The sequence below is a fragment of the Sciurus vulgaris genome (assembly GCF_902686455.1).
Source record: "Sciurus vulgaris genome assembly, chromosome: 14".
NCBI classification, from domain to species: Eukaryota; Metazoa; Chordata; class Mammalia; order Rodentia; family Sciuridae; genus Sciurus; species Sciurus vulgaris.
The window spans coordinates 77,410,291-77,437,347 of NC_136475.1; the positions used below are offsets into that span (position 1 = coordinate 77,410,291).

Below are 27,057 nucleotides of genomic sequence, written 5' to 3' on the forward strand. Positions count from 1 at the left end.
GAGACCCACAGATGTACGGAGGGGCCTATGGCTGCCTCTAAGAAGTTAATTATCCTCATAAAACTGAAAACTGGCCCCTTAGCAGTCACCCCATGCCTAAAAGTTCTTTAATTGGGGAGGTTTTATCCCCAGAAGGGTTACTGGGTGTCCATCACCTGGATATTTCTCTGCCAAAAGGGGGAGCCAGCTCTCTGCTATTGGAGCTGTACATAACAGGCACTCAACAGCTGACCTGGATCTGGGAGGAAAGGGGGCCTTTGATTTGTCAAAACACGGAACAGCTGAAGTCTAAAATGCAAACTGAGGCTTTTAGTGTTTATGGGGTCTGATGGGAGGATGCAGAATTCATTCCAGTAATAAAGACCCTGTCTGTATCTAATTGGTATTGCCTTTTTCTGGGTGACCTATGTTAAGGACTCTTCCCTCTCTCCCTGGAATTACCTAAAAGTTCCCACCTCTCCTTGTTTGTGTGTCTGTGAGGGACTGGGGCGTAGGAGCGTGTGTGTGTGCGCGCGCGCGTGTGTGCGTGTGCATGCAGGTGTGCCTGTCTGTTGCATATGGGGAATACAGGGATGCTGGAAGAAGGTTTGGGCCAGGGGTCAAGGGAATGGGACAAAGAGTTAAAGAGACAAATCTGCTGTTGAGACCAACTCAAGCCACCCATCCTGTCCCATCTCTGGTCTACTGAGTCTGATTTACTGACTTTGAGAGGTTGACTTTCCAAAATAGGAATTTAATTTTATTTCTAAGATCTGAATAAGCCAGTGACAGTGGGAGGCACTGAGTCAAGAACAAGAACTCTCCCCGGGATGGAGAAAATCTTTCTCTGCACCAAGGGCTGCTGGTACGCCTGGAAAATGGGCTACTTCCTCCTACCACATGTGCTGCTGGCACAAGTCCCTTTGGCTGGACTGGTTCCTGTCACACCCGGACTTGCCTGCAGGTCACTGCAGGGCAGGCTGTAGAGTCTCCAGGGGGTCCGCACTGCGCTTCCGACCTGGCCCAGCGAGGGCACTCCTGACAGCGTCACAGACGGAAGGAGCTGCAGCCAGGTGTGCCTGAGCCTCAGGGATGGAGCATCTGAATAGAAGGCTCAACAAGGCTATGGGGATCACCTGTGGGAAAGAGGCAGGGAGAAGTAAAGACGAGAAAGAAATCATCTAAGAAAGAACCCTGGAGAAGCTAGAGCATTCATGTGGAAGTCAGGAGCCATCAGGCTGGATGCAAAAATAGATTGTTTTCAATACTAAAGAGAGGTAATGAGGTGGGTCAAGAGCAGAGCAAATACTTCATCCTAACCCAGTAAACTGCTCATTCTTCAAAACCCAGCCCAAAGACCTCACTGTTCTTCTTGACTCCCCTCCAAGCCAGAGACATCCTTTTGGTATCTTTTTCACACCTGTGATCACTTGTCACTGTCATGTTCCCCATGAAAGGGGAGCTCCTGGTAGACAGAATATCACTGAATTGTGTAAACCCAATGTCAAGCAAAGTTCCTGACATACTCAAAGTACGGATTAAGTGTTTGTCGAGTGACCAGCAGAGGGCAGGATACCTGTTCCTTCTCCTGTGCAATCTGAATGTGGCAGGAGATGGGAGCAGCCCGAATTTCATCCGACAGTGGCTGAGGAAAGTGGATCGACTGGAGGAGGCTCTCGATGCATCGGGCCTTGGACTGCCCAGAGAACCGCTGTTGAAGAGGTGGTAAGTTCAGCATCAGGTGAGGCAAGAGGGACTAAGAATGGGGTCAAGGGAGAAGAAAGAACTGGGAAATTGGGAGGCTGGGATCCTATAAGTGTTATGGAGAATCTGTCCCTTTGGGCAATCCTGTAATCCCCAAGAGTAAGGAAAAACTGGGTTAAAGAAGTTGGTGGTGGGCTGTGATTGGCTGGGTTAAACTGGAATTAATGATGAATTAGTCAGATTTGTAACCGTGTCCCAGCAACTCCATAGGTAGGCAATTTTAAACTGAACTCCCTCCCTTCAGTTTCTTTCCTAACCAAATACATCCTGCACATTGCTGTCAAGCTATCAGTAAATAATGCTTCCATTTTGTCACTATCCTTCTGTTAGCTTAGCACTGCCAGAAATATAATGCAAGCCCATAGGAATGTTTAAGTTTTCCAGTAGGTGCATTAAAAAAGAAGTCAATGTTAATACATTTTATTCAACCCAACATATTAAAACTATTTCAACATTGTAATTAATATGAAAAATTGTGAGTTATTTTACAATATTTTTGTAATAAACCTTTGAAATCTGGGGTCTATTTTACAATTACAGCACACCTCAATTTGAGTGCTCAATTTACAAGGTTAAAAATTGAAATTCAGTTCTACAAACACAATAAAGTTGCAGTTAATGAAAAAAATTTCAGCTGGGTGCAGTGGTGCATGCTTGTAATCCCTTAGACTTGGGAGACAGAGGCAGGACGATTGCAAGTTCAAGACCAACCTCAGCAACTTAATGAGGCCCTAAGGACACAGTGAGACATTGTCTCAAAATAAAACTTATCATAAAAGGGGGACTGGGGATGTAGTTCAGTGGTTAAGCAATCCTGGGTTCAATTCCCAGTACCCTCCCCGCAAAAATTCACTACTTTGATTTTTACATAAAATTACAAATTCAGTTTCTTGGTCATACTAGCCATATTTCAAGTGCGCAATAACCGCATGTGGCTGCTGGTCATTGTTTTGGACAGCACAGATCTACCTGTATTTGGCAAGTTCAGATTCCTTTTTAGCTTTAACCTTTCGTAATCCCTTCCCTTCCTGTTCCTTTGTAATCCCTCGTTACTGTGTAAAGTTACTCTCTACTCCAGTCATGTCTGCGTTCCCCACATAGCACGCCTAGTCCTCCTTCTGGACTGTGGCTAATGTGTTTTCTAATATGAATGCACTTCTGCTTCCCATCTATCCACGTCAGAACCACCAAGTCTCAATCAAATATCACCCCTTCCATGAAGCCTTCTGTTTACTATAGTGCAGACCAACCCCATCTTCTTTGTACTTCTATTGGACTTCAGCAGGTCCATGGGTTGTTTCAGGATCCCAATGGGTGCTCACTAAATGTGGATCTATTGATGCTTTTCACATAGGGTTGCCAGATTTAGCAAACAGAAATATAGGATATCCAGTTAAATGTGAAATAATGAAAAAAAATTCATATACATTCCAAACATTGCATGGAACATTTATACTTAAAAAAGTGTTCGTTATTTATCTGAAATTCAAATTTAACTGGCTGACCTGAATTTTTATTTGCTAAAACTGGCAACCTTACTTTCAGGGTCATCCCCCATGCTAGCTGCTCAGCATCTGTTCCTCCTCCTTCCAGTACCTGCAGCTTATTTTTCTCTGGGGAACTAGTTCCCCCATGCTCAGGCCATAAGGTTTGATTGAAGTTCACTTCCACCCTTTCCTCCATCACCATCATGAAGGGAAAGCACATAAATCAGGTTGGAGCAGTGATTGGTTCAAGGTGTGCACCGGACCAAAGACAAGCCAATGAGAGCCCTCCTCAGACATTTGTGGGAATCACAGGAATATAGGGTCTTTTCCTGCTGGGGTTGCTAAATTGGCAAGGATATCAGGCTGGCACTACTTATGGTCAATTTGCCATCTACTGGAGAGAGTCTGTCTGAGAATAAGAGCAACAGAAGAAAGTAGAGCTAAGAGGTACGGTTTCTCAGTCCTACCATCAGAGAATCTTCAGTTATATGAGCAATTATTTGCCTTGTTTAGTTAACACCAGTATGAATGGGGTTTGTGTTACATACTTGTAGCTGAAAGAATCACCTACTAGTTTTTGTTTCACAAACAAGAACCTATGTGTGCACACACACTCAGAGGGGAGAATGCATCTGATACGAGGAAGAAAGACACAGAGCAGAAAAATCAGCCCTTACCATTACATTTCTCCCTGCTTCTGCAAAATGCCCCCCAATGGCAGCCTAGGTTTTAAGGCCAGGCTGGGCCAGCCCTACCCCATCACTTTACCTGCAGCATGGCCAGTGCCCTCCAGAACAGCTTAGAGTTGCCAATGCGGAGGTCCAACATGTGGTTTTGTAGGATCTTCCCCAGAAGCACATGGGCCCCTGTACTCACTGTATTCAGTATCCACTTGGTGCTTAGCTCACGCTGAAACTTCTAAAAATGACAGACACATGGGGATATGGAAAATTAGAGGATGGGAGAGCAGCAGGGTGGACAGGGCTGTATTACCAGATAAGAACGAAGAGAAGAAAACTAGGAACCAAAAGACAGACATCACTTGTTTAAGCAGTCCAGGGTTTAGATATAGGGATAACCAGAACATCCCAGGAAAACCTAACAGCATTACCCATTTGTGTTTTTTAATGATGGATAGACAAATATCTTCTGAGTCCTTCCATAGCAGGTTTTGTTCTTGCCAAAAATTTCTTTTGGGGGCTGGGGTTGTGGTTCAGTGGTAGAGCACTTACCTAGCATGTGTGAGGCACTGGGTTTGATCCTCAGCACCACATAAAAATAAATTAATAAAATAAAGGTATTGTGTCCATCTACAACTAAAAAAAAATTTTTTTTTTAATTTTCTTTTTGCTCCTCAGGTACCAGACAAGAGAGGATTGTAAATTCTGGGACTCATCCACTAAACCACAGGTTCCCTGAAGGTAGAGATGGGGTCTAATTCTGCTCCAGAGCCCCAGTCCTTATGATAATGGCTGACACATGGCTCCTGAACAATACACATTAGTTGAAAAATTAATTTCATTTAATACTTACAACATCCCTATGAAATAGGTTTTTCTATCCCCAATTCTACTTATGAGGAAACTAGAAGTCAAAAGTAAATTAACTTGGGGACTGGGGTTGTGGCTCAGAGGTAGAGTGCTTGCCTAGCATGTGTGAGGCACTGGGTTTGATTCTCAGCACCACATATACATAAATAAAGAAAATAAAGCTCCATCAACAACTAAAAATATATATTAAAAAAAATTTTAAAGAAAGTAAATTAACTTGGATAAGCTCATATGATAGTGAAACAGAATCAGGACTTAAATCCAAGTCTTGCAATTCAATGATGAGAGTATTTCCTACTTTGCCACAATTATCTCCTAGATGAATGACAGAATGCATGTGAAAGCATGTTGAGAATGAAAGTGTACAGAGGTCCTGTGAGTATAACTGCTACCCGACCTTGGCCTGGATATCTTGCTCACGTTGTGGCACTTATCTGTTACCGTACTTGCTGCAACAGGGATCCAGCAACGTGTAGAGGGGATTCACACAGTACCAGAAGGCTGAGAAAACAAGACACCGCTACAATTTTTTTTTTCCTTTTTATTCTGGAACCCCTGAAATAACTAGTCACACAAAATCCTGGAAGAGGGAAGACTGAAAACACTTAAGTTTATGCCAAGGACACTGATACAAAAACAGAAATCTGACCAATCAGCACAAGGCTGGCCAGTGTACAGCACTGATGCTATGGCTGCACACCACACTGCCCTGTAGTGAGGTCAACTAACTCTGGGTTATGTTCTCAGCCATTTGCACCACTAACCATTCATATGATTAACATAAGAACATTTTAAACTTTATGTAATTTGGAGTCATACATATTTATTTAAAGTTTATAGGGAAAAATAAATGTGTAATTATAACTGGAAAAAATCTTTAAAAATCATTAATAGTAATGCAGGGAGGAGTAACCCTACTTGATAATAAACATACTATAAAGTCTCTGTAATTAAACATATGTTAACAGCACATCAATAGACAGAACACTGGAACAAAATAGAAAGTCCAGAAATGGACCAATTAATATGAAAATAGAATATGTGATGCCGGTAGTATTCCAAGTCATTCAGTAAAGGGTACACTTAAAAATCATATTGGGATAATTGAATAATCACTTGGAAAAATACAAAATTAGGTTCATACTTTAAACAAGAATAAAATTCTAAAGAATTAAACACCTAAATGCAAAAAAAAAAAAAATTCTTTTTTCTTTTTTACTAGAAGAAAACATTGTGAAAGTTCTCCATAGCTTGGTGTAGGGAAGAGTTTTCTGTGCCTCAAGATTCAAATTCAGTCAAATAAAGATTAATCAGGTCAACCCTGAGAAAAAAATTACAGATTTCTGCATGGTTAAAACCTAGAGAAAATATTTACAACATATATCAGAAATAAAAGGCTAATGTCTTTATAAAGAACTCAAAGTCAAGGGATCAAAAACACTAAAAGCTCACTAGAAAAAGGAGTAAAATCATTAACATGCAATTCACAAAGGGAATAAAAAAGATTTGCTAAAGACCCTCAAGCAGGTGAAAGAGGCTTAGCTTCACACATAATAAGAGAATACAAGTGACAACTACACAGAAATATTTCTTAGCTATCACATTGGCAAAATCTAGACAGTACCCTCTGTGATGGTTTGGATCTGGAAAGTCCCGAAATTCTTGTGTTTTGGTCCTCAGTACAGCAATATTCAGAGGTAGGGCTTTTAGAATATGATTGGATCATGAGGGTTATGACCTCATCAGGGAATTAATCCATTGGGTGGATTCATAATTTGAATGAACTATTGGAAGGAGGTGGAAACCACAGGCAGGCAGACATTGCTGGAGGAAGTAGGTCACTGTGGGTGTGCTTGAGGACTATATCTTGTCCCTCTGCCTCTTTATCTTCTTGTCTTCTGCCATGAGCTTTCCTCTGCCATATTCCTCCACAATGATATTTCTGCCTTGGAGCCACTTCACCTTGGATTGAAAATTCTGAAACTGTGAGCCAAAATAAACCTTTCCTTATTTAAGTTGTTTATGTCAGGTATTTTGGTCACAGGAATGAAAATCTGACTAACACACTCTGAGAGAGTCTACATGGAAAAAGCATTCTCATATTGCTGGCATGAGGAAAACTTGGTAATATCTAACAAAATCACATATGTATTTACCCTTTGACCCAGTTCAAATACTTGTGGGAATTTATCCCCAAACATTATAACATTATAAAAATACATGCCTATTCATGGCATCAGCACTGGCAAGAGCAAAATATTGGAAACAATCTAAATGCCCAACACAGGAGATTGGCTGGGCAAACTATTGTACATGGGTGCACACTAAAAAGCTAAATAACAACAAGAAAAAGGGTTGTTAATGGCAGTGGAGTAATTTTCAGAATATCTTGTTAACTTAAATAGGAAAGATGTAAAAGATATCCTACTCTTTGCCTAAGAAAGAAGGTTTTTGTTGGTGGTGGTGGTTTGTTTTGTTTTGTAAAAATAAGCACAACAAATAATGTTCAAATATGGCTAGGAACATTCCACAGGGAGCCAACCTGAATGAACTCTCATATTGAGCATTAAAAAGAGAAATGAGCTGGGTGCAGTGGCACACCCCTGTAATCCCAGCAATTTGGGAGGCTGAGGCAGGAGGATCACAGGTTTGAGGCCAGCCTCAGTAATTTAGCAAGGCCCAATTTAATACAACCCTGTCTCAAAATAAAAATAAAAAGGGCTGAGTATGTGGCTCAGTGGTACAGTGCTCCTGGGTTCAATACCTGGTAGCAAAAAACAAAACAAAACACACACACACACACACACACACACACACACACACACACACACACGCAAGAATGTATTAAAACACATAATGCTTGACATGCCTATAATCCCAGTTACTTGGGAGACTGAAGCAGGAGGATCACAAGATTGAGGCCAGCCTGAGCAACTTAGCAAGATGTTGTCTCAAAATAAAAAGGTCTGGGGATGTAGCTCAGTGGACACACATGGACACACATACACATGCATTTAACAACAAAACCAAAATTCATGAGTCCATAATGACACTGAACAAACACAGATGGGGTGCAGGGTAAAGAGAAAGTTTTCTTTACAGAACAACGCCAACCAATGAAAATACATACAAGGGATAGAAACAGAAAATTCCCAGTTTAAAACCACCATTGTAATAGTTGGTTCAGCCAAGAATCATCAGTTGATGCTGAAACCATGGGTGAAAGATTGCTGACCAACAGGACGCAGAGAAATCTAATGGACATCACCTGTACCAAATGATCACAGGTAGCCTCACCAATAAACAGACAAACTATCAGGTGCTCCTGATGTGACACACTGGTTAAGGCCCAACCTCCCCTGTGTGGTACTCTTATCAACCTGGATATAATGACTAAACAGTTGGACAAATCCAAAGTGAGGCACATTCCAGAAAATATCTGGACTAGACTTCTAAAATGTTGGTGTGATGAGAAACAAAAAAGAGAAAGGCTGAGGAATATTAAAGGAAACCATGAGACCTGATGACTAACTGGATCCTGGATTCAGAAAATAAAAACAATACAGTGGTAGTTGGGGAAATATGAATATAGCTTGGACATGAGTTAATAGTAGTTCATTAGTGGTCATTTTCCTGAGTGGATAATTATATTTATATGGCAAATGTCCTCATTCTTAGGGAATACATTCCAAAGTATTGGGGTGAAGTGCTGTGATATCTCCAGTTATCTTTCTTTTTTTAAAAATTTTTTAAATTTAAAGGTCAATGGGCCTTTATTTTATTTATTCATATGTGGTGCTGAGACTCGAACCCAGTGCCTCACACATGCAAGCACTCTGCCACTGAGCCACAACCCCAGCCCAAGTTATCTTTCTTTTTATATATATATTTTTTTCAGTTGTCAATGCACTTTTATTTTATTTACTTATTTGTATGTGGTGCTGGCAATACCACACATGTCTCACACACACATGCTAGGCAAGCGCTCTACCACTGAGCTACGACCCCAGCCCCTCCAGTTAGCTTTCAAATGATTCAGGGAAAAGAAAGTAAATATGGCAAAAGGAATTAGTGAATCTAGGGTAAAGCATGTGAATGTTCATTGCACTATTCTTGTAGATTTTCTCTAAGTTTGAAATTTTAAAAATAAAAACCTGGGAGTAGTTTACACAAAAAATATTTCCATGACTAAAGATTCACAAGGCCTAATGGAAGCCTCCTTATTTTAAACAATTCCAATCCATTTAGAAAGGCAAAATCAGCATCAAGAGAAAGATAAAAATAACATGGTAAAAGTTGATAGATTTGAGTATAGAAAATTTTAAATAACTTATCTCTACATCAAAAACATAGAAATAAAAGAAAAAAAAGAAGTTGGGAAAATATAAAACAGAAAAAAGTTGTTTTTCTTGCCCTATACATCCCCTCTTACAATTCAGAAAGAAAATAAGCACTTCCTAAAAAGAATGGGAGAATGTACTAGAAAGACATGAAGAACTAAAAGAAGGGGCTGGGGAGATAGCTTAGTCGGTAGAGGGCTTGCCTTGTAAGTACAAGGTCCTGGGATCGATCCCCAGCACCCAAAAAAAAAAAAAAAAAAAAAAAAAGGAACTAAAAGAAAAATAATCAAATGGCCAATACATGAAGGAATAAGAAGCCAAAGTTATCAAAAAACTTTATAATTTTATATATCCTTTGACCCAGGAATTCTGGGTATTTATCCCAGTGAATAGTCAAACACCCAAAAGGTATATAAGCTGTGTAAATAAGGGTGATCAGGGCAGCCTTTTTTTTTTTTTGTACTGGAGAATGAACCCAGGGGCACTTAGCCACTGAGCCACATACCCAGCCCCAGCCCTTTTTATAATTTATTTTGAGACAGGGCCTCACTAAGTTGCTGAGGCTGGCTTTGAACTTGTGATCCTCCTGCCTCAGCCTCCTGAGCTTCTGGGATTATAGGCATACATCACAGCACCAGGCCAATATTATTAATAATATTGAAATTGACAACTAAGGTTAAAGTAAACACATTGTGGTATAACCATACAGTGAAATATTACATTGACATTAAAAATGATGGCATAAGTCTATTAGTTCAGAAAGGTGCTCATAATCTTAAATGAAGAAAAGCAATGTAAAAACACCATGTCAAGTTTGGTTCTATATAAAAATATAATTTAAAAAATATATAAAATATATTTATATACACAATGATAAGAAGACTACAAGGACATTCTTTGAATAGTGGCTATTTTGGAAGACAGTGGATTATGAATGATTTTTTTCTTTTATATTTTTTTCTTTTTTCTTTTTCTACAGTTTTTAGGAATAGAAATACATTGCTGAGTGGGGGTTGTGGCTCGGTAGTAGAGCGCTTGCCTAGCATGTGTGAGGCACTGGTTTCAATCCCCAGCACTACATAAAAAAAACTAAATAAAAAAATAAAGGTATTGTGTCCATCTACAACTAAAAATATTTTAAAAAAAGGAATTTTGATTCCGGTTAGGCAGCAGGCCAGTTGTGTCTAGTCAAGTGGGGAGACATCTCAAAAGAGTTGCTTCGAATAATGGATGAGAGACCACATCCCTCCAGGGCAATCCTTCAAGGTCCTGGGTCTGCCCCATGGAGAGTGGGCAGATGGTGTGTGTGAAAACTACGCCCGGAGATGTGAAATTGCTTTTTTCCTTGGGTTACACAGCAGAGTTGGATGGCACCCAGTTTTCCCAATTCCTGTTCCAAACTAAATTGCAAAGTACACACAATCTGATTATTATTTCTATGATTATTATCAGTGGTTGTCCTTGATTATAATCTTTTTAATTATAATCAATGCAATATTTACAGTGAGCCCAGCATAGAATATCTTACCAAAAAACATGTCCTAAAGGTTTTTGGATTGTGATGATGAATAGAGTATCCACAATTAACCTGTCCCAAAGGGTAAATGAGCATTTGTTAAGTAATTGGTGGCCTATCCTGCTCTTTTTGCATGTTCCTAGAGGGAGCTGAACCCAGTAGCTCGTTGCCTTGGTGACGTGGTAACTCAAGAACTTGCCTGGTTGGCTGGGAAGGGGGCCTAGATAAACCTTCAATCGTTCTCCCCTTCAGCTCTGGGTTTTCAATTTCTGGAATCCCTCATTGTGGCTATCACTTTTTCATCCCCCTTACCTGGATGAAGTTCCCTTCATATTCAAAGAAAAGCAGTGGCCACGTGATGCTGATGATGGAGGGAAAGAGCTTCTTCAAAGCGGTCTGAAGGTGAACAGAGAGCAGTTCGAGTGGCCCATCCAGGAAAGCCTGGCTCTAACTGCCACCCAAGATCCCCTCCTCAAGGCTGGAGCCTCACCGGCAGGGACTGCCCCACAGTGCTGTGTGCCAGGGCCTGGATGTTAGTGGTCTTCTCTTTCACCTGCTCCACCAGTGTCAGTACCTCCTTGAGGTTGTCTGGGGGTAGGTATCAGAGTTGAAAGATGTGCTACTGTCCTTCCTGTCACCCTGGAGTCCAGTCAGGACACTTACACCTGTCCTTCTCCCTGAACAGGTGTCCTAAGATGCAGAGAAATGACGGCTCCTCTGCCACCCTACCACTTCCAGCCCTTCACCCTACTCCCTCCTTCCCTCTTACCATCCAGGGTGAAAATGAAGAGCACAGTGTCAATATCCGTAAGAGAAGGCAGGATAGAAGTCAGGAAATCCTCCTGAGAGAAGGAGAACTGGGGACCCTGGAGCAGAAGATGATCAGAGAGTCCCTCCCATGAGAACACTGTAGAGCACAAGACTGAGGAGGACCAAGAGGACATCTAGGGCAGCCCTTTTGACTATAGATGTAGAAGTCAAGGTTCGACAAGGTAGTGTTTTCGCTCAAGATGATGCAGCAAGCCAATGAACTGGAACCAGGTTTTAGGAAATAAAACTAGAGCTTTCCACAGCCTAGAGCTGCCTCAAAGCCTAGTGACCTCTAATCCTTATTCTCTTCTCTGAACTGTTTATCCCATTGTATTCTCACACTCATCCTCACCTTCCCTTATTCTCCCTCCCTCTGCACACCAGTGAAATTCACAACTTCCCTGACCTCCTCTGACCTGGTTGGTGAGCTCAGCCTTCTGGTTAAACATGTCACTGTGATCACCAATAAGAAAGCCACGGACATCTCGGAAATCTGGAAAGTTTAAGGACAGAGAGAAATGATAGGGTTTATAGGAAAGGAAAGCTCTAGGTTTTGAGGGCTGGGAGAGGAGCAGAAAGTGGGATATGGGTGAGGAGTAACCCATGTGGGGCCATTGCCATGTGCAGAGATGGGAGTTGAGGGATCAGGAACTGAGATGGGATGGAAAGGAAGAATTTGATTGAAATGCCTGTTTAGGTAGGACAGCATGGATCCTGAGGAACCTCCAGGGACACTGAGGAACCTCTGTGAGATCCTCCAAGGGTTGTCTGGATAGTGGACCAACTGGTTGGGGTCAGGTGGAATCAGGAAGAATGTCGTGACTGGGAGCCTACCAGCACCAAAAGTGTGGATGCACTCTACTCCATCCATGATGGCAATGATGCCAAGGGTCTGCCAGCCAACCAAGTGCACTCGGCCTTTCTTCTCCAGGCTGAGAATGGGTCAGAGATCAGGACATGATTAATTACCATGAAAAGAGGTCAGAAATACATATGGAAGAGCACAGGAGTGAACAAACAGGAGCCAACTATGACCCTCCATGTAGATCCATTCACCTTCCCATGTTAGCACATCTCACAGACTCCCTGCTCTTTCCTGCTCCCAGGATGACCCCTCCAAACACATATCCAAATACCTGGTGCTGACTTGCTTCATCAGGGTGGCAATCTTGGAGCTTTGACTGTAGGTCACCTGATGAGCTCGCTCAAATGTCCGGAGGATTTCCAAGAGGCATCTGGAAGAAAAGTCACCAGCTCCCAGGAGGGTCCAGTGTCTCATAACAAAGCCTAGGTATGCCCCACCCCACCTAGGGGAAGGCACAATTCTTGTGAAACTAAGTTCTGCTGCTCCATGGTGGAGGCACAGAGAGGAGAACCAGACGGTATCCTGGATGGGCAGAAAGGCTTCAGTGGACAGAAAACTAAGGAGCAGAGAGAGGAATAAGGGCATCAAGAAAGCCATGGGGGACGATAGGATCTAAGAGTAGATGAGGAAGTAAGTGAACCACCTAGAAGTTACCTAAGACAAGGGAAGGAGGTCATAGCAGGATGGTCTCCAGCCTGCATGACCTGGATCATGACCAAGTCAATGGACTCTTCACACCAGCCTCTGAACCTGGTCCTGCCATTCCCCACCTCCACCCTCCATCTGACTCTGATCTACCTTTTGTCCAGATCCTCCCTACCTTTGAGATGTTGCAATGCCCCGGTCCACAGTCTTATGGGCTGCTAACAACAGGGTTTCCAACAGGATCTTGGTGGCACTTCCCCCTTTCATCCGGGAGGAGCCGCTGAGACCCTCAGGCTGAGGAGGCAATGATACTTAGAAGAGATTGATAGAAGAAGGAACCTGGAGTCCACCAGTTAGTGACTCTGGACACACAATGTAGTTGGTGATCCCTGGGCATGAATCCTGGTAGGTGACTCCTCGACATGTACCCTGGTTAGTGACCCCTGGGCATGTATCTTGGTTAATGGCATTGGGGATGCACTCTGGTTAGTGTCCCTGGGTGTGCTTTTCATAGTACTGGTGGCTTCCAGCGTGCTGTGAAGAGGAATGCTTGGGAAGGCTTAACTGAAATGGTGCATTCAGGACTCTCCAGAAGGAGGCATCTTCTGAGCTGAGTCAAAGGTTTTTCAGAGAGTGTTTTTCTTTATGAGACTTTCTCCCCACTTCTCCCACCACCATGTTTTGTGGTAGTTTGTCAACCCAAATGACACAGTGCACATGCTTTGGACAGACCCATGAAGCAGCCATTGCAATGGTAATTTGTAACACAATACACCAAAGATTACTGCAAAGATAATGAATAAAAGCAGTGATTGAGAAAAGAAGATTGAGAGCCTGCAGAGTGGAGGAAAGAGATGAGTACATGTGAGAGAAAGTGGTGGGAATCGTGTGGTATGGAATTTCCCCTTCTTATCTCACACAAGGAAGATCAAGGAGAATGTCACAAATGTGCCCACCTAAGGCTAAGGCCTGCTCCATCCTGGAGAGGATGCAGAAAGGCAGAGGAATGGAGCAGCACTTCATATTTGAAATTTAAATATATGAAAGAGTCTGAAAGAGACAACAATGGCTAGACCAGGCTGTCTGTACCCAGATGGAAAAGAGCTGCCCTAGATCACTGAAGTGTTTAATGATTATTGATTCAAGAGTCAGAGTTGGAGTAAAGATAAAGCACCTCAAAGTGAAAATAGGATTTCATTTAAAACATGCTAGCTGACACACAATACCTCAGGAATTTAAGCGAGATGAACAGGACCACAAATCAGAGGCCCTAAGCAAGTGGCAAGCAATTCCCAGATGCTTAAGGGAGGGCATAGAAAAAGAGAGAGGCCCTACCCCTACTGCAGGATTGAGCACAAAAGCTTCCTGTTTCTCTTGCATTTTCTGCATCCGCTCTGCTACTTGCCGGAATGTTGAACTCCAGTCTTCAATGGGGTCATTTCTGAGGTCCAGAGAGACACAGAGATGGAAGGTTTGTCTGTGAAAATCTAAAGGAAGGGCTTCAGCTGGGATTCAGGATCAATGACCACATTAGGATTGGAGTCAGAAGTCAACAACTTCATAGAGAAATATGCTTTGGAACTCATGGGGCAGTGTGTCCTTGAACCCCAAGGACAGGATTAATAATATGTTCAGCAAAGTTTTCAGCAGAGCAAAGCTAACACTCAAGTTTAAAGTTCTAGCAGGAGACGAGAACCTTGTATCCTGGCCCTAGCATCAGTCCCACTGACATAAGCCCTACAATCACAGACACCGTATTCTTGTTCTCTGTGGTCCATTGGGAGAATGCTGATCACCAAATGTTAGAATTGCCTTCCACCTTAGGATCCTTTAGCAGCCCTTCCCATTTCTGGAAATACATTCTAGAAATCCTTCCAAAGAAGGAGGGAAGGATAACAGTTCATTGCAAGGAAATCAAGGTACAAAATAGTTTCTGTTCTTAGGCAGTCGGGGGAGGGTGCTAGGAATTTAACCCAGGGGTGCTTTGCCACTAAGCCACATCTCTGGCCCTTTTTAGTTTTTATTTTGAGATAAGATCTCGCTAAGTTGTTTAGAACCTTGCCGAGGCTGGCCTTGAACTTGCAATCCTTCTACCTCAGCCTCTGGAATCGCTGGATTACAGGTGTGTGCCACCACACCTGGCAAGATACTGTGTTTTTGTTTGTTTGGTTTTGGTTTTTTTGAGAGAGTCAGGCTAGGTGTGAACTTGTGAATCTTCTGCCAAACCGAGTCACTAGGATAGCAGATATGTGCCACCACACCTGGCTAGCTGCAAGGTATGAAGTGTACATAGCACCTGACAATTGGCAGGCATTCTTTGAATAAATTAATCAGGAATAAAGCAATGTGTTAATGAGACAAGAAAGTTACAGGCTTGTTATCTGCTCAATTATAAATCATGGAATGTCAAAGAATGAGTATCTCCTGTATTTGCTTGCTAGGGGCAATTTGTGAATCACCCACTGTGGTAGGACCTCAAAGAGTCACCTCTGCACGTGGCATCCCTAACTTCCCCTTATCATCAATTCCTGCAAAGATTCCCTCCCTTTTGAACTATTCTTATATTTTTTTCTTTTGTATAACAACTTCTTCTCCTCCTCCTCCTCCCCCTCCTCCTCCCCCTCCTGCTCCCCCTCCTGCTCCCCCGCCTCCTTTTCCTCCTCCTCCTCCTTCTTTACCAGGGATTGAACCCTGGGGCTCTTGCTAAATTGCTTAGGATCTTAGGGTCTTGCTAAGTTGCTGAGGCTGGCTTCGAACTTGCAATCCTCCTTCCTCAGCCTGCTGAGCCACTGGGTTTACAGATGTGCACCACCATGCCCAACTCTTTTGTGACTTCTAAAGCAGACAAGTTTTGCATATTTCATATCCATTGTGTAAAGGTGTTTCATATCGATCATTTGTCCTCAGACTATTTCTAAAACTTCCTAGAACCTTTAAGAAAGAGGAGACTTAAGTAGAGAGGAGATAATGTACATATTGTGTGGTTTAACATTCAGACTCCTAGACTTGGCTGGACATTGAAATCACCAGGGGAGTTTTGTTTTTAATAACTACCTGTTTCTGGGTGCCATATCCACCCTGAGATTCAGAATCAATAGTTTTGGAGCAGAACCTAAAATTCAGTATATTTAAAAAGCATCTCAGACGACTCTGAAGATCAGCCAAGTTTGGGAGTCACTGATTTAAGGAACAACTGGAAGATCTTCACGCCTACATTGTTTGAAATTCTTCATTTCACTTAGTCACAGGACCTGAAATTAGCATCCATTGCAGCAGATATATTTTTGGTGAAGGAGAGTCCTCCATGAAAAAGATCAGGGTTAGGAGTATCTCAGACTCATTTACACCTTTCGTAGGAATTATACTACAAATCTAGAGTCTGAAACTTGGAAAAATACCTCTGAAAGAACCCAGCTCATTTGCCTCCCCAAGACCACCACAAAGTATACAAAGCTGCTCTCAAATAATCAAAATCTTTGCTGCAATCCTTGCAGTGACAGGAAGCCCTCAGTAATATCAGGGTGTCCCACTCAATTGAGTTTATTTAGCAGATTCCCCTAAACCTGTCTGTACACTGAAATCTCTAGGGATGCACTTTAAAAATGGACATTTTGGGGCTTTACCTCCAAATCAACAAAATCAAACCTCTAACACAAGGGGCTAAGAATTTTCTTCCTTCTTGTTATTTTTAAATACCCAGGCAACTCAGGTATAGAACCACATTTGTACACTATTGATTGACTTTCTCTGATATCAGACAAAGTGGCCATTTAGATAAAGAATAAGAGGGAGGTTGTGTGGTAGCACAGTGCTCTCAGAGAAGGAAGAGGGGGTGGATTTGAGCAGCCAGAGCGGAACAAAAGGGCGCCCGGAATGATGAGAGAGAATGGGAATGAAAATAAGAGAGCTGAACAAACCGGAGTAGGTGTCACTTAGCATCTGCTACTTTGAAAAGACCCTTGGTGCTCACCCCAAATGAAAACCCAGATCTTTGTGGTGTGCATTTTCCTCATCCCGGTTTTTCCTCTGGCAAGGGCCTTTTCCTTGGATGTTTTCCTTGACTCTTCAATCTTGTTTTGAACGTATGCTAAATTTTATGTTTTGTAGCCTTTGTAACCTGCCTTCCATCCTCTCGGAAACAAGGGGGGAATAATTCAATCAACCAATCAACAAAAACTTTCATACACTTAGGGGCACCCCATATTTACTTTAATATTCTAAGATTTGGCAAACAAGACAGTATCCATCTGGCCTCTTTTTGTGATCATACTATAGACTTCAGCATGCCTGCCTCAACTTCCCCCAGGGCTGGCCACTCATTATGGAAGGCTCACCTGGCCATGCTCACTGGATTGAAACCAACCAGTACAGGCAAGAAGACATCTGTGTTATCCATGCAGTAGTCCATCTGGCCTGCCACGAAGGGAGCCTGATGGTGTTGAGAGAGGAGGGCATGATGAGGGGTTTACTCTGAGTGCTGCCCCAAGGCCCCTGTGCAGCAGAATCCCCCAGAATGCTTGATGGAAAGGGAGATTCCTAGACTCAGTTAAAAGGGTCTAAATTTGGGGGCTAGGGATGTAGCTCAGTGGTAGGGTGTTTGCCTAGCATCCACAAGGCCCTGAGTTCAATCCTATACCACAAAAAAGAAAAAAATCCAAATCTGAAGCATTTTTAGTAAGTTTCTCTAAGGAAATCTTGGTATGCTAAAGTTTGGAAATTACTGAACTAAACTGCAAGATTCTGGATGTCAGTATCCTGCTCTCCTTGTATATCTCCCTCCACGGCCTGCACTGCAGAGATTTAGATTTCTGCTCAGTGAATTCTGATTGAGAGCTGTAGAGTTGACAGGAAACTTGGGGGTCCCTAGTTCAGTGCTTCTCAAATGAACTACCTGGGAACCTTGTTAAAATGTAATTTGGATTCAGTGGGTCCCAGTTGGGATCTGAGGTCCTGAATTTTCTAACAAGTCCCAGGTGATGATGTTGCTGGTACAGGGACTAAAGTTCAAGTAGCAAATGACAAAGGACTAGTCCAGGGGCCAGATTTTTCTGAAAAGATCCAGAGAATAAATACTTTAGGCTTTCTGGGCCCTATGATCTCTATCCAACTAGTCAACCCTAGGGCTATAGCACAAAAGAGGTCATAGACTATATGAAAACACAAATGGCTATGTGCCAGTAAAACTATTTACAAAACCAGGCAGCTGGTTAGATTGGCTGCCAGCATAGTTTGCTGACCCCTGGACTAGTCCATTTATTTTGGTTGATGATAGATCAGTACACATTTATTCTTAGATAGGATCTCTTTTCTTCCCACATCCATACAACTGGATCTAAATTAGTGTAACTAAAATCAAACTTTCTTGTGCAAATTTTGTTTTCTAGTACCCACATTGTCAGTCTACCATCCATATTGTTCCATCCTGTCCCCTTCCTCCTTATAAAATTGATTCACTCAACCTGCCTTCACACTTACAGAGAGTCCCACTGAAATGCCAATGACGATCACCCTCTTCTTCCCAGCAGCCACCTAGGGTAGGAGGATGAGTAAGTGACACAACTGGGAGAACTCCTGGGTCCACCTCCTGCCAGGACAGACATTGTCTGAATGTTGGGGCTTTTATGTCCCCAGGGACAGAGGTCTCTGGTTGAATATTAGTAGGAAGCACAGACCTTCTTCAATTCCTCAATCCCGTGCAGGGCACTGTCTTCTGTCCTTTCCCTAGAGGCCACCACAGACCTACAAGGGCAGACTCAAGGTCAATGGCACTGGCTGGGAAGCAGAAGTGTATGGCTTGTTATGGCAAGTCACACTGAGAGAAGGGAATGAAGGAAAACAATGGATGAACACCTACTGCTTATCAGGCACCATGATAGACACTCTATAGAGTTGTAACCATCATATACTTACAAAGGCCAATCAGGTAACCTAAGTATGTAAAGTAGGCCAAATGGAAGGCACTTTGGATGTAATCTCTGTCTAAAGTCATTCAAATTCGGGTTCTAAACACATATTCAAGCCAAATCAAACATTTGTAAGCCAAGGTAACTTACCTGTCCCCCCCTGCAATGAGGTAGGTATAAAGAGGTTTTTGTCCTAGACCTTTCATTAGCTGGTTAAAGGAGACCTGTCAACAGGGAGATGTGAAGAAGTAATGACAGTAAAGGAACAATTAACCTGGACTTTTCCTAGAGGGTAAAAACTGTATAATTATTCTTAGGCCAGTGTTTAGCCCATTTCTAATTGGAATCCGCCAGTTAAAGATGCTAGTTGGAGATGATTATTTAGGGATGCATGGGACATACAGACATTACCAATAGACTGATGGGTCTCCAATGGACTCAGGAGAAATGGGACTCCATGGTGGGATATAGCTTTTGAAGGAGAGAGTAAGGCATGCAGCCCAGGTCTAGTGAAGGGTCCACCTAGGAACTTAGCTATGATGACCTTTATGGTCCTGGCGGGTTATCCCCAGAAGGAAGAGGGAGGAAAACTGGGGAACAAGGTACTTACTGACATGAGGAATGCCATCCGGCCAGAAGTGCCCCCTCCACTAAGTACCACCAGCCCCTCCTCTGGCTCCTGAGGAAGGAAAGATACCGAGGTTGCCAGGGCCCAGCTGGAATACAGAGAAGCATATTCCTTTCTTTGTCATTAATGGAAGAGGACTTTGAGGGATTCCTTATCTCTTCTCATATCACAAAACTGAACACAACATCGGCTATGTGGTGTAGTAAAAGGAACACTGGATTGAAGAAAGAAACTTCAGTTTGACTCCCATCTCTGACACAGCTATTTATTCAGTTCCTTATTTATTCCAGAAGGGGCTGAGAGTAGCCTTGTCATCCAAATAAAAATTTTAAAGCAGCATTATTCAATAATTATTAGCATTTGGGCAAGCTACTGTGATTATCCTAAGTCTTTGCTTTCTCATCTGAAAGTAAACAGAGATAATAACATTAACTTCACAAGTTTTTGTGCAGATAATGGATGTGAAAGTGCTGGGTCAATTATAAAGTATTATGCAGTTAATGGTTATTATTATAATTATTATTGATTAATAAGATTACAATAAGGATCTAAGAGGGAGGACTGGACGAATGGACAACTAAGATCCATAAAATAGGAAATGGAGACTGAAAAAAAGAAAGAGGGAAACAGAAGAGCTTAGCCAGGGAGCAAATGGAGCATCAGTACCTTCAGCATGTCCTGAACTTTCTCAGCCACTTGCACCATGGTGGTCAGAACTGATTCACTGTACAGTCGCTACAGGGAATAGGCAGGAATCAGAAGTCACGAAAAGGTCAGCGGATTAGGATGGAAGAAGAGAGGGTTCTCAGGGTTTCCAAAATCAGGAGCCATGGTCTTGGCAGGCAAAGACTGAGATGGGGTTGGGGTTGGCATCTTTATCAACAGTGCCAGGGGCTGGGGCTGGGTCACCTGGTATGTGGGCATGGCTTGCCCCTCCTCCTGGAAGATCTCAGCATCACACTGCCCCAGCAATTGAACAATTTGCTCCGCATCTGCTTTGTCCAAGTCCCTGGTCAGTGGGTTCGACTTCTCTGTGATTGGCACGGCTGCCTCATACCCAGACAACTAGAGAGGAAGGGGGCAAGGATGGGGCAGGAAGCCAAAGCCTCTTTCGTGCCTACTGAGCTGGAGGTGGAAGTGGCAGCAGACAGGGTTTGGATCACACATACACACATCCAACACTCGCACACCAGGATCTTAGCCTTCTCTTGATGCTCTGAGCCTGTTACAGAAGGAAGATGAGGAGGGAAGATAGGAAGAAAGAGGGAGCAGAAACCCAGGGTGGAGAGAAAGGAGTCAGTGCAGAAGATCAATATCAAGAAAGGGTCTCACCTCCCACTGGCCAGGCTCTGGGGTCTCAATCACATGTTGAAACCGTTTTGTGCCTGGCATGGTCCTACAATGTAGAAACACTGTCCTGCCTGCCTCTTCAGCCACACAGACCCCCTCTGGTCACAATGACTCTGCTTCCAACTGGCAGGACCTTATCTGAGCCACAGAGATGATTAACCCAAGAACCCTGGCCTCTCTGAGCACCTCCCCCTGCACCTCTGGCTGCACCACCTTTTACTGGTTACTAGGCTCCCAGCATTCTGGGGAGTTTCTGGGGGTCCTCTTTGCATGCACCCCAATTTGCCAGTCTCTTCTATACCCTCGGAAGAGGAAGAGCAGAGGTTCATTGCTCTTGCCTTTCAGATACAATGCCCTCCTCTTTGGAACACCTCAAGTCTGGGAGAGCAGGACAATACCCAGACCAGAGAGAACTCCTGGGCAAGAGTGCTCTGGATGCCCCAAGAGGTCAGAGATCAGGGTCCTGGGGTCAGCAGAAGTCAGAGGACGTGGGCCATTGCTTGATCACATGCCCAGCACACGTTGTTTTTCTCTGCTCCACTGGCCCATTTTTACCTCTCCTCTCAGAAAAGAAGGCAACAGAAGCTTCAAAGCCCCAGGTGTGCATACAGTGAACTGGATATCAGGGGAAAAAATGCCACAGAAATAGAAATGCTGCAATGAGAACCAAAGACTCTGCCCTAAATACAATGTTAGCCAACATTTATTTACTGAGTCATGCACTTAAAAAAAAAAAAAAGTTTTTAGTTGTTGATGGACCTTTTATTTGCATTTATTTATAGGTGGTGCTGAGGATCAAACCCAGTGCCCTACGCATGCTAGGCAAGTGCTATACCACTGCACTGTAACCCCAGCCTGCCATGCACTTTCACATACAATATCTCATTGGATATACCAACACTAAGAAGTCAGTATTAAGCCAGGCATGGTGGAGCATGCCTGTAATCCCAGTGACTCTGGAGATTAAAGCAGAAGGACCACAAGTTTGAAGCCAGCCTTGGCAGTTTAGCAGGACCCTATCAAAAGGTGGGGAAAGCTTAGGAGATAGTTTAGTGGTACAGTGTCCCTGGCTTTAATCCCCAGGATTTTGAGGGGGGGTGTCAATATTGACATTCTTATTTTTCAGATGTTGGAACAGACTCAGAGAAGTTCAGTTAGCAGTTAGTTGCTTAAAATCACACAGTTGGCTGAACTGATACACCCCAAATCTCCAGATTCCATACTTGGCCAAAGCATGAAATAATTTAGGAACTTTCATGTTGCCTTAATGAATGAAGCAACTAACAAGTTGGTGCTAATCAATAATAAACATTCATTCACACAATATCAGAAGGTTTAGAAAGATCTTTCCCCAACATTGTCTCATCTGGTGCTCACAACAACCCCATTAGGTTTCATATGCTCTGCTTTACATGTGGAAAAACTAAGATGCACATTAACCAATTTCTCTAAAACCACACAGAAAGTGGCAGAGTTAGGACAGAAAGATTTGAGAGAAGACAGAAACAGAGCCAGCTAGCCAGTCACAGGTCTTTGCTCTTTAATTCTCCCTCTAAGCCCAGCACTCTTAACAATCTCTTCATCTCCAGGTCTTAACATAATGCCAGACGCATAGGAGATACTAAGTCAATATTTGCTGAATAAATGAAAGAATGAATGAGAAAGCGAAGGGAATCAAATCAGATTATGAATGGGAACGAGACTTAAAAGCTGACGCAGTCTACAAGTAAGAAATTGTTAAAACAATTATCTCGATCACTCCGTCTCCCCTTCTCAGCCCCCGCCCGCACCGGAGATAGAATTCCTCCTCCCAACTTGGCTAATTCTCCCCGGGAAGCAGTGGTTCTCCAGGTGCCCGAGACCCTCGCACCTGCGTCTTGCCCCGCGCCCCCGCCGGCTCATCGGCTTGAGCCCGGGAGAGGAGGGAAAGGGGGCCGAGAAGCCGCCATTGGGAGGGTCGTGGGAGGAGCCCCGAGAGAACCGGGGTGGGGGGGGCGGGAGGGGGATGACGGCGGCGAGAACCCCGGCGGGGCGGGGCGGGCCCGCACGTCCCGGACGGGCTGCGGCGGAGCGCGCGGGGCCAGCTCTGCAGAAGGCGGCGGCTGGCTGGCCGGGACGGTCACATCCTGCTGCAGGGACCGGCGGAGGGAGCCGCACCGCCCTCTGCACCGGGGACCCAGGCCAGCGGCCAGGCCGCGCCGGCAACGCCCCCAGCTCCGGGATAGACCGCGCGACCCGCGCGGTCTCCGAGGTCCGCAGACCAGCAGCCGGTGCCCACTCCGCCACTGTCCTCTGCACGAAAGTCGGCCCCGCGCTGCCAGCCTCGCGGGGCCCGTGCCGGGATGGGGTAGGGGCAGCGCCAGAGTCAGATGATGGGCCGCCCCCTGGGCACCAAGCAGCCCCCCCGAGGCCTGACCGACCGCGAGGACCGGCGGAGGTGGGTGTGGGCAGGGAGAACAGCGCACTAGGGGTGCCACGGGTTATGCGGAGGCGGAGAAGGCAAGCGGAAAACCAGCGGCTGTGGGCCGTGGGAAGCCTGGGAGAGCTGCTGCCCACCGTGCGTTCTGGGCAGCCCCTGACCCCCACAACTCCTGCCTGCTCCAGGAGCCCCGCCTGGATGTAAAGCGGATGCCCCAGTGCCCCCGCAACGGACTCTGTGGGGACCATGGCTTCGCTGATGCCCCTCTCCCCATATCTAAGCCCCACGGTCCTCCTGCTGGTCAGCTGTGACCTGGGCTTTGTGCGAGCAGGTGAGTAAAGAGGAATGGAGTTGAGGTCAACTAGAACTGTGAGTGAGTGAAACCTGTTAACCTGTTAACACTGGGCATCCACAGACCGACCTCCCTCTCCTGTGAATGTGACGGTCACTCACCTCAGAGCCAACTCGGCCACTGTGTCCTGGGACGTCCCGGAAGGCAACATCGTCATTGGCTACTCCATTTCCCAGCAAGTATGAATCACCCTTCAGCTTCCCCGACCTGTGTCCTTGGATCTCTGCACATTCCTTCGGTTACATCCGCCCTTTAAATTCCCCTCCCAGAGGTGGGGGAATCTGGGAGCTGGTGTTTCTTGGCTCAAGCTGCCGTTTTCACCCTACTCCCTTGGAGTACTTGGATGGTCCAGAGGCCCAGGTTAAGCCATGTGGCCAGGGACTGGGGTGAGGCTGCCCTCCTCTCCCATCATCTTCCTGCAGCGACAGAATGGCCCTGGGCAGCGTGTGATCCGGGAGGTGAACACCACCACTAGGGCCTGTGCCCTCTGGGGCCTGGCTGAAGACAGCGACTACACAGTGCAGGTCAGGAGCATTGGCCTTCGGGGAGAGAGCCCCCCAGGGCCCCGGGTGCACTTCCGAACTCTCAAGGGTTCTGACCGGCTGCCTTCCAACAGCTCCAGCCCAGGTGAGGGTCTGGGCTAATAAGTTCTTTGGCTTTTTACCTGGCTTTTAACCTTATATTTGCTCCCCCGAGGCAAGCAATGATCTAGCTTAGATGAATAAAGGGATGATTTATTCATTTTACTGCCAAGAAAGGAAGGACAAGCAGGTGGGCAGGGTACTGGGTATAGACACTCTACTAATGAATTCTTTGGGGGAAGGGCTTCTAAGCTTCCTTTCACCCAAACTCAAGTCATTTCAGCTGCAGCGTGCTTGAGTGAGTTCTGTACCTGACCTGCAGCCCTCCTGCCTATTGGTCTCTAACTACCTGTCCATCAATAGCTTCCTCCCAGGGACAGGCTACCCTACAACTCCAGGGGCCACACTATGACGGTCCAACCTGATTCTAATCTCCAGCATCTCCATCCTGCATATGGCAGTTTTAGTGAGTCCTCTGTAACTCTTGAGTCTGTATCCTCTCTCTTCAGGTGACATCACAGTGGAGGGGCTGGATGGAGAGCGACCACTGCAGACAGGGGAAGTGGTCATCATTGTGGTGGTGTTGCTCATGTGGGCCGGTGAGTAAGCAGCTGGATGGAGGACCAAGGAATTAGGGTATGGGACTCAGTGAAGCAGGGAGGTGGCAAAGTTTTTTCTGTCAGGAGAAAAGGGAGAGGAAGAAATGGCATGAGGAGATGCGTGTTTGAGGGGGATCATCAAGACAAGTTTAAAGAGAATGAGAAGAGGCTGTTGTGAGCCCAGAGACAAAGACTGCATGGGCACCAGGAATTCAAGGATTTTCTAGAAGTTGTGGGTATCTTGTTACTCTCAAGGAGAGAGTGCCATTAAGGCTTAGATGACATGGTATTGTTGTGTTTCAGCTGTAATTGGGCTGTTCTGCCGTCAGTATGACATCATCAAGGACAATGACTCCAACAACAACCCCAAGGAGAAAGGGAAGGGGCCGGAACAGAGTCCTCAAGGAAGGCCAGTGGGAACAAGACAGGTGATATGGGGCCACTGAGGGTGGGAAGGATGATCTGGGCCCAGAGGAGCAGTCAGGGAAAGGGATAAGGCCAAAGAAGGACAAGAAAAAGGGGAGAATGAAAGTTCTGGGATGGAGGATGCCAGAGAGAAAGGATGGCACCTACAACCTTGCTGAAATTAAAGACCCAGGCCACTTTCTTTCACAGAAAAAATCGTCATCCATCAACACCATCGATGTTTGAGTGAAGATGTTTGTGTGAAGACGCAGAACCAGATGCAGTAACAACCTGGGGATGGGGATGGGGTGGGATCAGGGAAAGCCTAAGAAGGTGATCTACCCAAAACTCCAGAGGGTAATGCACTTCCATGATCTCAAGCTGGTGCCCATCCTCTTTCCACTGTGAGCAGGGACAGAAGGTAGGTCCGTTAGAGTCTGTACCCCTGGACCTGGAGAGTGGATATCAGATGAAGCATCTCCCATCCCCCAGGCCCAGGGAGAGTCATTTGTTCAGTCCTTTTCCATTAGGTCCCAAATAGGGGCCCCATTTCACCTGCATCAGGACTCTTGGCATCCCCAGCTGCTCTCACATCTTGCCTCTGGGCCTTAGGAGGGGTGTTTCTGTGGGTACTCGCCCTCCCCCAGCCAATAACAGGAATCGTCTGGGACTGACTAGAGGCAGATGCTGCACTGCACTACTCCAATGTCTTCCATGGAGCCTCTGGTGCTCCCCCCTCACCTGGCAGCCCCTCCAGCTGCTGGTGATCTCACTCCTTGGACATTTTTCCAATAAAGGTTCTTGAACAAACTGGAGCTGAGTTTATATTGTATGGTATGCTGAGGACAAGATCCCCACCTTGTTATTTGACTCCACGTGGGCCCCTCACACCACCAACCAACTTGACAGGGGCAGATGTATTGTAAGGTGTTTGCTTTAATTCTCTGGTCAGAAACGGGTGCAGAGAGACCAGGAATAAGGGGCATAGAAAACTACAGCCTTAGTTTCTTTGCTTTGTTGGGCAAGAAGGGGGAATACTAGAAAAGACAAGTTCTTCCTGTGCCAGTGGAAACTAAGCTATGTCATATGAGAGGGCCAGCAGTCTTTTCATCTTCACTGCTTACATAGCTGGCCCAGTTCGGCACCACGATTCTTCTGATTCCTCTATCAATCCTAAAAAGGACTGAGCAGTGTCTTGAGGACTAATGAAAGAGCACTTACACTAATGGGTCCCTCCGCGTCACATTGTCCTATCCTGTACCTTCTTTTGCCTGTTTTTCCTGCCTTTGTTTTTCCTTTCATTTCCATCTCTGTCTCTGTTCGTTCAAAGTCAATAATAATTGTAATGCATGAATTTATAACCTGCCACCATTCTCACAGAAGTCTAGAAATAAAATTGAGGGGTTGAGACTCTTCTGCCAAAATAATTATAATTTGAGTTCTAGGACATATTTGTTTCCTGTGAAAATAGGGGCTGTCCGCTACTCTTTCCTAATTTCCAAGAAGGACTGGGTGGCAGTGAGAGAAATACCTGTTGACACGGGCAACCACTGTGGAGGAGGGGCTTCTGGACCCAGAATATGTCTGAAGAGTACAAGTGACACTTTCAGGAGGAGGGTTACAGTTCTCCCCAACCTTGTATCATTCCAGAGGAGGCTTATGAATAACTCTTTTTCTGGTTTGTTACAAGAAATTAGACCAAAGATTCTGAAAGGGACCCTAATCCAAACAAAGATCAAGAAGTCAGTACCTTTTCTACTTAACCAAGCTCCAACCCCAGGTACGCAAGCATTAACTTGAACGTATCAGGAGAGTTCTGGTCTGCCCGCTACCCTGACACAAAACATCCTTATATAAGCAGCAA

General features: G+C 44.8%; 2 protein-coding genes across 7 annotated transcripts; one reads left to right on the top strand and one right to left on the bottom strand.

Annotated features, from left to right (window-relative positions):
- Nucleotides 1–712: 712 nt before the first annotated feature.
- GCKR (glucokinase regulator) lies at nucleotides 713–23,976 on the bottom strand. 5 transcript variants are annotated; one of them, XM_079110303.1, is made up of 20 exons: nucleotides 23,710–23,976; nucleotides 20,397–20,552; nucleotides 20,154–20,222; nucleotides 19,470–19,538; nucleotides 19,010–19,083; nucleotides 18,629–18,695; nucleotides 18,432–18,485; nucleotides 17,291–17,385; nucleotides 14,292–14,397; nucleotides 13,132–13,250; nucleotides 12,583–12,681; nucleotides 12,281–12,378; nucleotides 11,863–11,939; nucleotides 11,406–11,502; nucleotides 11,127–11,224; nucleotides 10,949–11,032; nucleotides 10,649–10,708; nucleotides 3,999–4,148; nucleotides 1,556–1,690; nucleotides 713–1,115 (listed from the first exon to the last, which is right to left on the bottom strand). In XM_079110303.1, exons 2-20 carry the CDS (start codon nucleotides 20,409–20,411, stop codon nucleotides 945–947), a joined length of 1,737 nt encoding a protein of 578 aa, XP_078966429.1. In that variant the 5' UTR covers nucleotides 20,412–20,552; nucleotides 23,710–23,976; the 3' UTR covers nucleotides 713–944. The 5 variants fall into 5 exon arrangements, 4 of the variants coding, with proteins under 4 accessions (XP_078966429.1, XP_078966427.1, XP_078966428.1 ...); XM_079110301.1 differs by lacking the exon at nucleotides 23,710–23,976 and adding an exon at nucleotides 20,820–21,377; XM_079110302.1 differs by lacking the exons at nucleotides 10,649–10,708; nucleotides 23,710–23,976 and adding an exon at nucleotides 20,820–21,368.
- On the top strand, nucleotides 23,134–26,006 carry FNDC4 (fibronectin type III domain containing 4). Of its 2 annotated transcripts, XM_079110351.1 has the most exons (7): nucleotides 23,134–23,274; nucleotides 23,442–23,587; nucleotides 23,672–23,787; nucleotides 24,031–24,235; nucleotides 24,699–24,788; nucleotides 25,092–25,216; nucleotides 25,404–26,006. In XM_079110351.1, the coding sequence occupies exons 2-7, from the start codon at nucleotides 23,503–23,505 to the stop codon at nucleotides 25,437–25,439; spliced, it is 657 nt and encodes a 218-aa protein (XP_078966477.1). In that variant the 5' UTR covers nucleotides 23,134–23,274; nucleotides 23,442–23,502; the 3' UTR covers nucleotides 25,440–26,006. The 2 variants fall into 2 exon arrangements, with proteins under 2 accessions (XP_078966477.1, XP_078966478.1); XM_079110352.1 differs by lacking the exon at nucleotides 25,092–25,216.
- Nucleotides 26,007–27,057: the final 1,051 nt, after the last annotated feature.

Bases quoted from the DNA above. Each gene is read 5' to 3' on its own strand.
- GCKR (XM_079110301.1), bottom strand. From the start codon at position 20,879: ATGCCAGGCACAAAACGGTTTCAACATGTGATTGAGACCCCAGAGCCT. The intron at 19,084-19,469 runs GTAAGTACCTTG...CCCTGTTGACAG, and splicing joins GGATGGCATTCCTCATGTCA to GTCTCCTTTAACCAGCTAAT. The intron at 1,116-1,555 runs GTATCCTGCCCT...TCTTTCCCACAG, and splicing joins TTGCACAGGAGAAGGAACAG to GTGATCCCCATAGCCTTGTT.
- FNDC4 (XM_079110351.1), top strand. From the start codon at position 23,503: ATGGCTTCGCTGATGCCCCTCTCCCCATATCTAAGCCCCACGGTCCTC. The intron at 23,588-23,671 runs GTGAGTAAAGAG...GGGCATCCACAG, and splicing joins CCTGGGCTTTGTGCGAGCAG to ACCGACCTCCCTCTCCTGTG. The intron at 25,217-25,403 runs GTGATATGGGGC...TTTCTTTCACAG, and splicing joins GGCCAGTGGGAACAAGACAG to AAAAAATCGTCATCCATCAA.